The sequence below is a fragment of the Diadema setosum genome, chromosome 15 (assembly GCF_964275005.1).
Source record: "Diadema setosum chromosome 15, eeDiaSeto1, whole genome shotgun sequence".
NCBI classification, from domain to species: Eukaryota; Metazoa; Echinodermata; class Echinoidea; order Diadematoida; family Diadematidae; genus Diadema; species Diadema setosum.
This window is the reverse complement of record NC_092699.1, coordinates 18,712,623-18,726,956: the sequence shown is the minus strand read 5'-3', so window position 1 is coordinate 18,726,956 and position 14,334 is coordinate 18,712,623. Positions and strand designations below refer to the sequence as shown.

Sequence of the window (14,334 nt, the reverse complement as noted above, 5' to 3'; positions counted from 1 at the left end):
ATGTGATGAATAGCCACTTTTAAGCAGCCTTTTTGAATACCCTGGTACTTCATTTGAGCAGGTTTCAAAATTAGATTTGGGGATAAACGGTGTGAGATACTGTCACTAGTGTCAGGACCAATGCTAAATTGAATAATTCCAAGAAAGGAAAGAAAAGAAGAGAAAGAAAAAATTTGCTTGTTCAGGTGCCCTTCTGTCATTTTAATCCACTTTCTGACGATCATCATCAGCCGACCTGTAATAAGAATGACAACAGCTGGGTGATCTGACAATAACAGAGAAGAAGAAAAAGAGAAATCATGGATCTCTATAGATGGCGCTGTATGAATTGATACCAGCGCGGCGTTCGTTCATATCAAAGAGGTTCTAGTAGAACCTCTTTGGTTCATATCGAGAGAACGATGCATGCACCACACGTACATGGCTCGTACACTACATAAGAGCTAGCTGAGTCCGTTTACTTGTAGCCAGTAGCCGCGTTCTGAACCGACCCTCATGTGGAGGAAAGTGGCGTGTAGATAGTTACACAATGGTGCATTTGACAGCAGCAAGATTGCTTCGCAACAGGGGCCCGGACCGTTACTGGAAAAGGAAGTTCATACTTGATCAATCAACGGTAATTGCTCCCATACTTCTAGCAATTTTCAAGGTTTTAGCCAATCGTAGTAGAGAAACATCATTGTGTAGTCCCACTCGTACTCTCCTGTGTCGTACCATTCTGTGTTGGAGTTTGCATAGCCTGACCAGACACTGTGCTGCGCACAGGGTCTGACATGTGTTAGTGTTTCAACGTTGTAAACGACCGTCACTATTGACGGCAAAATCACATAAAATACCTTTTATTTTGTATGATTTTAAGAGTAATATAATTGCAACACTTACCTACAGCATATTTTCCTGATTGTTGAGTTGAATTCGGCGTTTTGTTGGTATCCAGACCTTATTGTTGAATTTTTCGGAGTATAGATCGTGCGGTGGCATCTTTTCCTTCGAGAGCTTCAAAAAATCAACAAACTACCACGCATGCGCATTCAGAAGTGGTTGCTTTTTACCTACGCCCGTGCGCCCGTGCGTTTCATGTGTTACGTAAAACTTGTACAGTGCACTCCCGTTATAACGAACACGGTTATAACGAAATTTCGTTATAACGAAGTAAATCTTCTGGTCCCAAAATAATCACCATAAAAGTCTATGGTAAAAGATTCGCTTATAACGAACACGGTTATAGCGAAATTTCCGTTATAACGAAGTCTTTTCCGAGCGCGATAGACAAAGAAAAACAAAAGAAATGTGCTCCGTTATAACGAAATGCGAATTGCTTTCGAAAATTCGTAGCGGAACAAGCATTTATAGCTTCTCTGCATGGGTGAACGCTTCACACCACTGTGTGTTCGCTCTTTGTGTCACGCACAGTTTCTGAGGGGAACTTGCATTTATTATTGTGATACAGTTATCCCATCACATTTTACATAGCTTTCCAATGTATGATGAGTATTCAGCAAACATAATATGATATATATACGTGGTTTTCTTGTTTTCGTTATAATTGTATTTGTTCGGTTATAACGAAATTTCGTTATAACGAAAGAAAACTGCCGGTCCCGAGCATTTCGTTATAACGGGAGTGCACTGTAGTAGATCCGCGCGTGCTGCACCGGCAATGATTTGACCTTTTTTAGTCGGGGTCACCCGACTACTGTATCTCTGACTACCTACGTTGTAGTATACGAGAGTGAATGCCATTCATATAACACGCAGATGAGGAGTGAAGCAGTAAGGACGTTCACAGACCTGATTTCAGCCATAGATTTCGGTAAGTTTTAGACGTAATTAAACAAAAAATCGCATACCGGTTATTGAATGATGGTCATAGATTACGATAGTTCCTTATATTTTAGTTTTCCACGATTAATAAAGATATTCATGAAGGAAACAGTGAACGATAACAACGTCCGCGAAGGAAAAGAGGTGCAGCGCTGTCGCGATTCGCGACAGCGCTGCGTGTAGTTAGAGTTTGCACAAATTGAAGTGTTGGGGGTGCAGGTCACAGTGGCGTCAGGTGGGACTGGGGGGGGGGGCAATCCGGGGTTTACGTCCTCATAGAATTGTTGATACTGTATTGTAGTCTTCAAAACTGTACTCAAAACTCCGCATGTGTACATCCTATGCGCATTCAAACTTTAAAAAAAAAAGGTCTTAAAAATCTAAAGCTTATAGCCTTAATTTCATGTCAGAATACCACCACAAACGACATGTACAAGAATCTCCATACAAACCTTCACAGGTGGAATGCTTTGGGCTGGTTGCAGTTAGTCAAAACAATGTGTGCGTGTGTGATAATGTGTGTACATGTACTGTATCTCTTCATGTGCCTGATGTTTGTTGACATCCTTGTGGTTTGTTCAGTGTATGTTTAGGTGTTGAGTCTCAAGAATGATGGACATTGATATGATTATGAAAATGCATCGGATAATGATCATTTGTGTATGGAGTTTATGACACTGCACTGTACAAATGACATTGAGATTGTAGTAATGTAGATGTACAATGCCAACGGCAAGCTGATGCAATTCTCACTTAGAGCTACAAATTGGTCTGTCATGTTATTAGAATGCAAAGTTTAAATAAACTGTCTCAGTGGGGAACAAATGAAAAAGGATGACTCCTATTACCTCTGCCAAGGAAGAAGGTTATGTTTTCATCGGTGTTGGTTTGTTTGCTTGTTTGTCTGTCTGTGTGCAAAATAGTTCGAAAAGTTATGGACAGATTTGGATGAAACTTGCAGGAAAAGTTGATAATGACACAAGGAACAGATAAATTTTGGTAGTGATCTTGGAAGTTTGATATATTTTTGAAGGATTAAAAAAAAAATCTTTTGGCTGATAGGGTCAATAAGCTTGGGAGTTCAGGCTATGCATATTTGAGGTTTGCATATATATGCGCTCTAATGTGCCTTCTGTGCTCGGACAAGGTGCCACGCAGGTGGAAGCTGATGACGTAAACAAAAGGCTTCTATACATGTATTGGGAAATTGGATGATTTTCAGCATGTATGTATGGGTGGAAATCAGCTGCTTGGCAAGGTTTGCACTCTCAGAGTGCTTTTCTACTTCTAGTTGCAGGCTTTTTTTTTCTCTCTCTCTCTCTCTCTCTCAAAACTGGTATCAATCATGCAGTAGAGAGGTCTACATGTACAACCTGTACATTTTGCTCTGCCATGTTCAAGGGAATTGTTATAACAATGATGCCCAACCCAATATACATTGTATGTGAGCTGGTTTTATTGTGGGTACTAGGGTTTTACTTTGGTGCCATTATTTTGATGTTTTGTATTAAAGTCAATGGAAGAACAGTGTGATTGTGTGCTTGTATGAAGCTTCACATTTCATGTGTTTCGATTAGCATTCATAATTAGCCTTTGATGTGAGCATGGCGATGCCCCATTGCCTTTTACACTTCAAAGTGAGGACAATTGTTTGGTCTCATCAACTTTGACGGAAGTATTATGCATGTAGTAAGAATAACTCTAATGACGCTGTAGCCAAAGCTATAAAAAGAGCTCAGTGTTTAATTTGTCGCTTTGTGTATGGTTTTATTCACGTGAGACACTAGTTTGCAGTTAAATCTGTAACTCTGATAAAGCAATGCTGCAAGTGAGTGCATTCAAGTGGTAGTGATTCCTTGTCGCAAAGGTAGATGCAGTTTTAATGTGTTCTTGGAATAAATGTTATGTAGCCATTTATACTTCAAGAAAGTCATGTCACTCTTTTGTTTGTTTGTGAAGTTGTGCAGTGGTTATTATTCACACTATCTATAGCACCAGTATATGGGGATACCAAGATTTGCCAATTTGTGTAAATGTGGAAGATCTAATCAAAATGTTTCTTTGCTTTGTATTCTTTTTCATCTGTTGCTGCTGTCCAGAGATACTTTGGGAGACGCAGAAATTGTTACTCAGTAGCCGTGCGAGCTGTGAGGAGAGCCTGGCAGAATGCCACCAAGGGGAGGCATAAGAAGAAGGGAGATATAAGAAGGGTAAGTGGAGGGCAAGCATAATACACTTGGCTCCACCCTAGGCATTGATGTGCTTGTACAACTTGCCTGTTTACCGGTAATCAGAAAATGTGTCCCGGGGGATATAATATACATGTAGAATGAGATATTCGTAATGTTAGAGCCATACCTGTCTTAATGGCTACCTCCCCGTAGAGACCACTTGCTTAATGCGGTATCTTCAAACTTAGATTATTTGTCACAGTACATTTCTATATTTTCAAGTTGGCTTGAGTGAATAGAGTGCTAAACTAGACACATTCAGAACAGAATGGTAGTGGTGTCATCAAGTTGAACATAAGATAAGAAAGTTCTGGAATTCAGAGGCTCTACTGTGTCTTCACAAATCAGTGATATTCGTCACAATAATAATAATAATAATAACAGCTGGTTTTTATATATCGCATTTCATACTTGTTAAGTAGCTTAATGTGCTTACAGACTATCATTACCACGGTCAATGGATATATTATTTCCAACCAGCACTAACAATGCTCACTCTCCACTCCCTGGGGAGCATTCCAGTCAGTCGCAGCCATTTTGCAGGCGCGCACATGCTAATCAACCAACATAAGCTTTCTCATCCTTCCGGGAACCCATTTATACTCCTGGGTGGAGAGCAGCATTGTGGACAAAGTGCCTTGCTGAAGGGTACATTGTTTGATTTCAATTTTTTCCAAACTTGTTCAACTTCTGTCATTCCTTTCATCTGATTTTCCTCTGAAATTGAAGTCAACTTTTAAAATTTTTGAGACATGGCAGCCACCTACATACATCTATGTGACTGCCCGGCTCAAAACCCACAAAAAGTAGACCAAGATGAATTTTCACTTAACAGTAAGCTCCAAGCTATAAAACGATATGTAGCTTGTTAAAATTGGATCGTCTTAACACATTAAAAAAGTGATTGAAATAAGAGAGAGAGAGAAAGTCAGGAGATGCAGTTTCATAGAAAAGGGAGAAAAGAGGATCGAAAGATCGATTACGGTCACTTGGGTGTGCTGTGCAGAAGTGTCAATGAAAATCAAAGTGAAAGCAGCACCTATCCCCAAAAAATATGGTCCAGAAAAACTGCTAATACAATTGTATATCTCAATTTCAGTTCTGTTTAAAGTCACAAAATTTTGACGGTACGTAGAGAAGAGATTACTCTCCCAGGTAAGACAAACTTTAAACATTTGAGTTGGTCAACCCAAATGACTATATATTGTGGTTGATTGCAGAGAATCCTAATATGCGACTTTTTGTGAATTTTGAGCCAGGCGGTCACATGATATTATGTACTCTGTCTTCCATTGGCAATGTTTCATTTTGTATAGCAGCCACAGACTGCGAGTCCTGTCTGTTGACTTATCCGCCCATTTCTAACTGCTACTATTCTTTTTGCCAGTGGTTCTTTGATGCAAGTGTACCACATACTGACCTTTTTCATGGTCAAGCACTCCAAGTTAAGGAATAAGCTTGAGTAAGGAAAAAAAAAACAAAAAAAAAACTTAAGGTGTTTATAATGGGAGGTTTGTAACATCTGTGAGCACCGAGAGCATGATGCCATTTGTTAACAAAGTTTTTTGTGATGCTCTTCAAAAATCAGTCTCCAGATGAAATTTGTTGAAATCAGCATGCATTACAAAACAGAGCTGCAGTCTCTGAAAGTACAAGAGAATACCTATAAGAGAAGAACAACATTCAAGGAAGACTGTTTTTTTATTTGATTTGATATCTGTGTTATCTTTGTCTCCCAACTATAGCTGTGGAATATGAGGATTGGTGCGGCTGCTCAAGAACATGGCATCAAATATGGAACATTCATTGGAAACTTGGTGAAGGTCAGTTAGTTATGTGAAATATTTGTAAAATTACAAAATATATGAAACTAGTCGTTCTGTTTGTTTTTATTGAGACTTTTTCCTGTTGTTTATCAATTTATTGTATGCTGTGACAATTACTTCTTTTTTTTTTCATCTGTAATCTTTGAACATTTTCATTTTGCTCTTGTGGGCAAAGATACTAATGGTATACTGATACAGGTAATGACCAATTAAGGAGGGAGGTGGCATCAAAGGAAAATCTATCGTAAAGCTTGAGTGAGTGTCAGACCCCACTGGTTGTTTGATGTTTCTTGAAGACAAAACAAAGTGTTTGATCTATAAAATACTCAAAATGGCCTAGGATACTGTATATTGTTATCACAGTTATATGTGGGTACTACTGGTGTTCACAGCATTCATGAAAAAATTAACACAAATTCTGCATTTGGATCACCTGTAAGAGTCAATAGTGTAGTGCAGAAATAGTGAGATCAGGGATCCCACTCATGTCAACCGACTTATAAGTACATCGTACATTTATTGCAAGACTGAAGATGGAATGAGAATCTGGCAAACACAGCAAAAGAATGAAAGGAATGGGGGTAAAAAGGATGCAGGCAAATTGCCAAGTACAGTGTATGATAAACATTGTGACAATGAACCAGTATCGCAGGCACACCTTTTTCCTTTTTAATCCCTGTCTGTCACAGTACAACATTCAGCTGGACAGGAAAGTGCTCTCACACTTGGCCATCTATGAACCCAAGACGTTTCAGGTGAGTTCAGTTGGTGCACCAGCCCTTTCGTCTGCATGTTATCATATAGGGAAGCTGACTGATCTTTCATTTGTAATTCATCCAAATTGCCATAAGATGTACAGTATTTCATATGTCTCATGAAAATGTATTAAACTTATACAAGGCTAACATGACTTTAACAAATAAAAGCAGTAAATATGTAGACATGTCAACTATATTGTATGTCGTCAATTTTGTAGGTTAAGTTAAAATGCATGGAAAAGTTGACTTTTACTGCTTTGAAAGTTGAATGATAGTCACTGTCATTTTGTCATGCAGAAATTACACCATTTTACAATTTACTTTTGAAATGAGAACTCCATGTCAGGACAGTTTAAAGCCCAAACAAAGTTCTGGTATGCCTGCAAAAGTTGTCAAATTTTGCTCCAAAATGTGAACGTATGCCTAGGAAATGTGCGGAATAACGCTGTAATAACAAGATATTCGATGGGTAACGACGAAAATGGGAAATATTAACCAGACCATATTAATCAGAACTTACCCGAACGGGGTCAGGCTAGACTCGGACTCGGGGATAACTCGGCCTCGCTTTGCTTGACGGCGGGATGAGTTGTACTGGTTGTCCCTCTGGATTGTACAGTGTTGTACTATGGATATGGGAGCGGTCTGTATAAACTACATTGTAGCGTTCTGGCTACTCGCAGTAATGGTCCGAGTTGTTACAACGCCCGCATCAAAAACCTCTTTGGCGCGCATGCAAAATTAGTGTGCGCCTCTCAAGCACCTCTAAAAACAATCAAAGATGATTGATAAACAACAACAAAAACTTCAAAGACCGCGCGTCTCAGCAACTGAGGTGATGTGCATATGTGACCCGCGACAACGGTTTCAGGCAAAAGTCGCAAGAGAAAATTCCCTCCTAGGCGGGGTACAAAGATTTTGACCATTATTTTTGTCGATGTAGGTTTTTTGCAGAAATCGAATCTTTGATATGTTTTCTACATCTACACTAAATTTCATAGCTTAAGACTAAGTTTTTCCTATCGGAAATGGAATTTTAAGCACCCTATGTTGGATCGCACTCGTCAGTTTCGAGCTTCTTTCGAACGCCGTGCCAATATCCTCAGCGTTGCTACGGCGCAGGGTCTCGCATGCGATTGGCTGGTGCATCGCATACATTTACATAATTCGGCTTTCGGAGACACCAGTTGCAGCGTTTGGGGAATGCTTTGTCCACGCGTGCACGATTACATGATCCATTGTTCTTGCTACGGTGGTTTATATACCCTCGGTCTGTAGTGCGTGGTCTTCATTTGGCTTTCTATCCAAACTATTCTACCAAACTATTCTACCGCAATGTTTGACAAGGGAAGTGAAACAAAAATCATGTAGCATGACATAATCGTGTGGAAAGAAAACTAAATATTCTCAAATTTGTCTACTTGTACTGTAGTAAAATTTATGATAGCAGACTGACTCAATGGAAGGTAGATGAAGAGGAAAGGAGCGGTCACATGTAACCAATCATATTCACATACTACACGTCAAGATCGCACCAAACTAACAAGTCGTGTTTGTTTGTTTGTTTGTTTGTTTGTTTGTTTTAATTTAATTAGCACCACTGAACAAAGCAACATATGCATGTCTTGTAAAAGCAAAACAAACAGGAAGCGTGACCCTTGCCAGCACTAGCAATTTTCTGTCTTCAAAAGGCACCACAATGAAAACGCGATTTGTAAATGTGTGGATTCGCCACCGCTCCTGTTACTTGCACACGGCAGTGGCATGTGGGTGCCATTGCGTAATGCGTGCACCATACACATGTACATTGTACATGTACACCATACGTGCAATTATCGTATTCGCCATCTTGAAAGATGTACTGGTAAACAAACCCGAGCGAAATGCATTGTTTTTCGGCTCCATATGCTGAGCTCCGAGGAAGGTGCCCGGGAAATTTGACTCTCTCAGTGAGCCAATCAGAAGGCGATGTGGTTGCTAGAGGCGGAGCTTAACATCGATTGGCACCATCGTACGGATGGGTGATTCTCCCCTCGCATCGCCGCTCGGACATTGTCTTTGAGAAAGAGGTGAATCTTCAAAGCCTGTTTTCTCGCAATTTTGTCAGGCTAACAACTTAAAAAGTGCATTTTATTTCTCTTTCTATGCCCACTTATGGTGCCGAAGAATACAAGTGTTTTATATCAATGCAAAGCTTAGGAAATGGGCAATGAGATTCAGTGAAAAAATGAATTTTCAAAGTTCCCGACTTTTGCCTGAAACCGTTGTCGCCGGTCACATATACTAGTAGGCTTGAGGACCGCGCGCTGTCCATTTGTTTTGTACAGGATTAGCACGCACTTTCCTGTCTGCTCAGTAAGGCCTCGTTTGGTACCCGTAGTATTTATAGAGTACTGATGAACATGGCGATCACGAACTGTGTGTAAATTGTATGAAATAGGGTCAAGTTTTCCCTGAGACCAAGTTAGTCTGGAGCCTTCTGGAATAAAAGTCGGTCTACCGACTTTTATTATTTTTCTCAAAATACTCCAAAACGACTCATCATTCCGGCAAACCGCGTCAGCCAGGTAAGTTTCTTTGTAGACTCTTTCGATATATTGCAAGCAAATATGAAATGGTGCCAGACGAGTTCTCAAGCCCTTACCAGAACTTTGTTTTCACTTTAACATACTTTTATCGAGGGTTTGTCTTTCGTGTTAATCAGTGTCCTGCACAAAGAAAAGCACTGGTTTCTGTTTCATTTTTCACTTTTTGTACATCCATGGATATCACCTTTTAGTGTTTGGCAGAACTGGCAAAGAGAAAACACCGAGAGGGAATTCTGGCTGCCTTTGAGAGAAACCCAGAAGGCATCTTAACTCGCATGACGACCCAAGAAGATCTGTTAGAGGAGAGCATCAGGAAACTAAGGCTAGACTCCAAGGCAACATCTTCTTCACCATCAGCTTCGTCATGAACAATTTGATCCTATGCCCCCTATGTTTTACCAGAGGGCCAAGAAAGTGTGTGTGGACATTGAACAAGACTTTCCCTCTTTGTTCAATGATGAATCTGGGAAATTATGGGAAGAGAGGATATCTTATGTTTTGGAAAAGCCAAAGGAAGCAAAGGGGATGTCAGTGCTCTGGTCCCAAGTGCACAAAGACTTTGTCATGCTATCATCTCCTTGAAATTGCAATAAACAAACGGGTGCACTGAATGCATTTTATGAGGTGTTTTTATGGTGCCAGTAACAACAAAAACTTGTTTCACAGTAGTACAAATGTAGCAAGACACTTAGACATCTTTTGTGCATGATGGAGACCTTTCTGAGCAAAGACTAGTCTTGATTCAGGACTCTGTGGTATTTGAGCTTCTAAACCTGTACACATAAAATCAAGCGATGGTGCGATCCTGAAAACCCGAGAAAAGTGTCCAGACAGACTGCTGTCAGCCGACAACACAGGCCAATATATCATGCACTTGTAATTCATGCATTTGTTCCCTCAAACTTCTCACGGAAAGTCATTAGCATAGAGCAATCGGTTTGGACTCCTTTTTTTTTTCCCATCAGTTCTTGGGATCATGCCATCACTTGACTTTCATAAAGCATACAAATTTAGCAGCTTGAATAAAGATATCATACAAAGAGTCCAGAATCTGGACTAGGCAAAACTAATCCAGATCCATCTTTCCCATCTCTTTGGAATATCTGAAAAGTATAGTTGACTGATCATCAAGCCAAGGAATCATGATGAGTTGTACATCTGGGCAGACGAGACTCCAAATGGGATTCACAGCGCATCTAACCCTCCCAGCACCACTATCTTCGAATGCCAGTGACTTTGTGCGTGAACATGCTGGCAGTCCATGCATTGCAGAACATGTTTAATTCCATTGTTGCTGAAGTGTTACATGTATTTGGATATACTTTACGTGGTTACCAAATGCTGCTTAATGTTATTGAGCAAGTTACCATGGAACTGAAGGCTTTATGTCCCCTCTGAAGGATTAGGCAATGAAGATAAAGTACCATGCAGAGGGGGCACAACTGTTGTTGTTAGCACAGGCAAGACATGGACCTCATGGCTGATGAGAGTGCAATGTCATGCGCAATGGCTCCTCAGTACAGTACAGGAATAATAAATGCTTTGATAAGTGAATTGGTATGTCTTTGCACTTTGTACATTTGTGTCCTTTCTTTTGTCATAATGATATTGATATGGGTCAAGAGCTGTGTGTCTGTGTAATATATGCTGTAAAACATGATATACTCGCGGCATGAAATTTTTGCGAAACGGAGGCGACAGCCTTTTTCATGGCATGAAACTTTCGCAAATTGTCACTGGAGTTAAATGCATATATAGTGTAAACAAGAACTTTCGCCTGCATTTTAATTTTGCGAATCTTGGCGCTCGCGAAATTCGTGAAATTAAATGCACGCTAACATTCCTTGTTTTAAGTACATAAAAGTATATTGAGTAAGTTGTCCATGTGTTGGTGTGATAATATCATAAAAAAATAAACAAATGAAACTGAAACCAAGTTCATGCTGTATTCACCAACAGTTTATTTTGGCACACAAATTTTCAAGTGATTTTCTCTTTCTCAAGTGTTGTTTTTGTGTGCCGAAATAAAATGTTGGTGAATACAGCATGAACTTGGTTTCAGTTTTATGTGTATATATATGTGATAAAAACCTAAAATGGCATTAGACTAAAAACGCTTTATCCTGGCGAGGAAAGCGCATGATATAGAAACAAGACACCAAACAGGTTAGCCATTGCATTCTTCATCAGCGACCAGGATGCGATGTGATGTTAGATTAAAATCTGTTTCTGAAGCAGACATACACACAAGGGTATACGTCTGCTCCTGGTCGGACGGATTTCAAAACTAACCTGCTTGTGATGGAATGTGTCTAGTCTGGTAGTTGCTGCCACAGTGCATGGTAACCGCGAAGTATGTCTGTGCGCGTTAGGCGTAGCAACGACGCATCCATGGACTGGTTCCCTCCATGAAGAGCCAAAGATGAAAGTATGAAATCAGTGTTAAAGCAAACAAGACAAAAAGAATCCCTGATAGCTTTTCAATGGACTTACATTGCCAACGTCATGCTCCGATTTACTATCACGAAGATAAACGGTTCAGAGACCAACCTCATCTTGTCTTTCACTGACCTCACACCTCAGGCTCCCATAGAGACATCCCAGCCAGTAGTTGTGCCTTGTCCTTGATGGAATACTGTATCAGATTTTCCTGATAGTCAATGGTCTTTTCCGTAGTCAATCAGACTTTTCCTGATAGTCAATCAGACTACCTGATAGTCAACCAGCCTTTCCTGGTAGTCACTGATCAAAAACGAACAGAAGTGAATGTGATAAAAAGCTAAAATGGCATTAGACTAAAAACACTTTATCCTGGCGAGGAAAGCGCATGATATAGAAACAAGACACCAAACAGGTTAGTCATCGCATTCTTCATCAGCAACCAGGATGCGATTTGATGTTAGATTAATATATATATGTAGCAGGACCAAAATTAACCCATCTATTACTCCTTTTTCCCCAACTTAGAAAGGTTAACGGGCTTCTATATTTGAAGTGTGAATGTTCCCATGTTTTATAGTACACCCAAATTACATAGGGTAGAGGTTATTATGATGGATGCAGCGAAAGTTATAGTGTGTGAACAGGCTTTGCTGATTTTATCCGGCCCTGACAAGGAGTCACCTTTCCTAGCCAACCCATGCTTACAGTAGACCCATACGCCCGGTATGATGTTTTCAGGTTGTTCCCCTTCCTCGAGCGGTAAGTGGTCCCTTGTTGTTGCTTCACGTGTTGGGGAATGGACTTATTTACGGCTATTAAAGTTCCGGACGTGGACAATGCTCAGCTGTTGGAGTCAATGCATATTGAAAGACAGTTTTGTGCAAGCTTTATTCTTTATAAAACAATGGGGATACAAAGAAAATGTTGTGTAAGCTCAATTTTGAAGAGTCAGGACTTTTTGGACAAAGGATGCGTGACATGACATGTCCATCATGATAAACTGACCAATGGAGATTTAATATTCTAAGTTAGCACTCTAGGACCATTCCCCCAAAAGAATATTTAGGAGAAGGGAACCAATAATAAGTCAGAATTAGTTAGTTCATTTGCATATACCCAGTTGAGGCGGAGTAATTATGAATGCATAATGAAGTATAAATCCCCCATGTTTCCCCCTTCCGACTCACTCTCGGCTACCATTCCCACTCTCGGCATCCCTCATCCCCCTCTCGGCCGCCCCATCTCCTGTCCTCTACACCTACTTCATCGCCAGTAATATGTACTAACCCCTTAGCGAGAAATACTTCAAAGTTTTGGACTCCAACTGAAATAAAGTAAGCCCTGCGAAAGCAGAAAGTTTTGGAACTGATCTTCGCCGATTGAGTCACCAATATTTAGGAGAAAGGGACTTTTCCTGCCGATCGAGTCACCAATAAAACAGAGGGAACTTTTCACGTCTCGCCGAGCCGAGGAAACGGGACTTGAATTTGCACAAGTGCAATTCTAAATGTACGTCACCGTCCTGCAAGTAATGTGTTCCAGAAATCAATTTGATCCCGATTTGTTCCCGATTTGTTCCCGATGTGTTCCTGAATTGTTCCTGAGTTGTTCCTGCATTGTTCCCGAGTTGTTCCTGAATTGTTCCTGTCCTGAATGCCCCGGAGGAGCCAGAATCGCGAATCGACCTAACTGAATTAAGTGCAACCAAGTTCAAGACTGCAGCGCATCTCGCAAATATTATTTCATTTATTTTTTTCGTGGACTCTCGCGTTGCATGTGAGTACTCAATTCACCCCTTTTAACCCCTTTCATTTATACTAATTGCCCTCCCATTCCCTATCCTGCTTTTCCCCCTGTATATATTACCAGTGAAGACAATTGTGACTTCCCTACATGTACCACTAGTCAATTATTGACACAGGTAATTTGCTATGTACGAGTGTTGAACATGAGAATTCAAATGTGATTGTTGGATATGTTTTAATATTTTGGTTATATTCCATTGTTTGGAATATAATAAATAAAGTGACACATACCTCATAAAGCAAGTTTCAAAGTCCTTTATTTTGCTATCTAAACAATTCTTCCTTTAATTTGGTGGTTCATGTAAACTTTCTAACCCCGGAGAGTGGTGATGTATTAACGGACCCATTGCCCATCCCGGGACGCGATTTCCTCCTCTCCTTAGGGAAGGATAATCGGCGTTGTGTTAGATATATATATATATATATAATATACGAAGAGTTTGTTCGCAAAAACCGATAAGTCCATTTTTTAAGATTTTGAAGTACGGTCTCTGTCATAAAGTACAAAATAATACTTTTTAAATGATATATTGGTCACTACATATAAAGGTACATTTTTGAAGTTATGGTCAAAAGAAGCAAAATTTTTCTTATTATTCTCTTTATTTTTCTTGATATTTAATCGCAAATACAATATATCTCCATTTGTAAATATGGACTTATCGGTTTTTGCGAACAAACTCTTCAATATATATATATATTGTATTCATGTGTGTGTGAAAATAAACACCCTCATATAACTTATCTTATCAAGATACCTGTCAATGTTTATTGAGTGTGTGTGTGAGAGTTCAAGATGGCAAAGAATTCAATGGACCCATGGTGACTGAAGTGATTGAAGCAACATGTCACCTTCACAT

General features: G+C 39.9%; 1 protein-coding gene across 1 annotated transcript; it reads left to right on the top strand.

The window, feature by feature from the left end:
• Positions 1–410: 410 nt before the first annotated feature.
• On the top strand, positions 411–10,781 carry LOC140238777 (large ribosomal subunit protein bL20m-like). The gene is made up of 5 exons (XM_072318674.1): positions 411–616; positions 3,924–4,034; positions 5,801–5,878; positions 6,571–6,636; positions 9,419–10,781. The coding sequence occupies exons 1-5, from the start codon at positions 530–532 to the stop codon at positions 9,593–9,595; spliced, it is 519 nt and encodes a 172-aa protein (XP_072174775.1). The 5' UTR covers positions 411–529; the 3' UTR covers positions 9,596–10,781.
• Positions 10,782–14,334: the final 3,553 nt, after the last annotated feature.

What these genes read in the sequence shown, in the direction of transcription:
- LOC140238777 (XM_072318674.1), top strand. Translation starts at nt 530, where the DNA reads ATGGTGCATTTGACAGCAGCAAGATTGCTTCGCAACAGGGGCCCGGAC. An exon ending in TCATACTTGATCAATCAACG is followed by an intron (nt 617 to 3,923) that starts GTAATTGCTCCC and finishes GCTGCTGTCCAG; the next exon opens with AGATACTTTGGGAGACGCAG. An exon ending in TCATTGGAAACTTGGTGAAG is followed by an intron (nt 5,879 to 6,570) that starts GTCAGTTAGTTA and finishes TGTCTGTCACAG; the next exon opens with TACAACATTCAGCTGGACAG.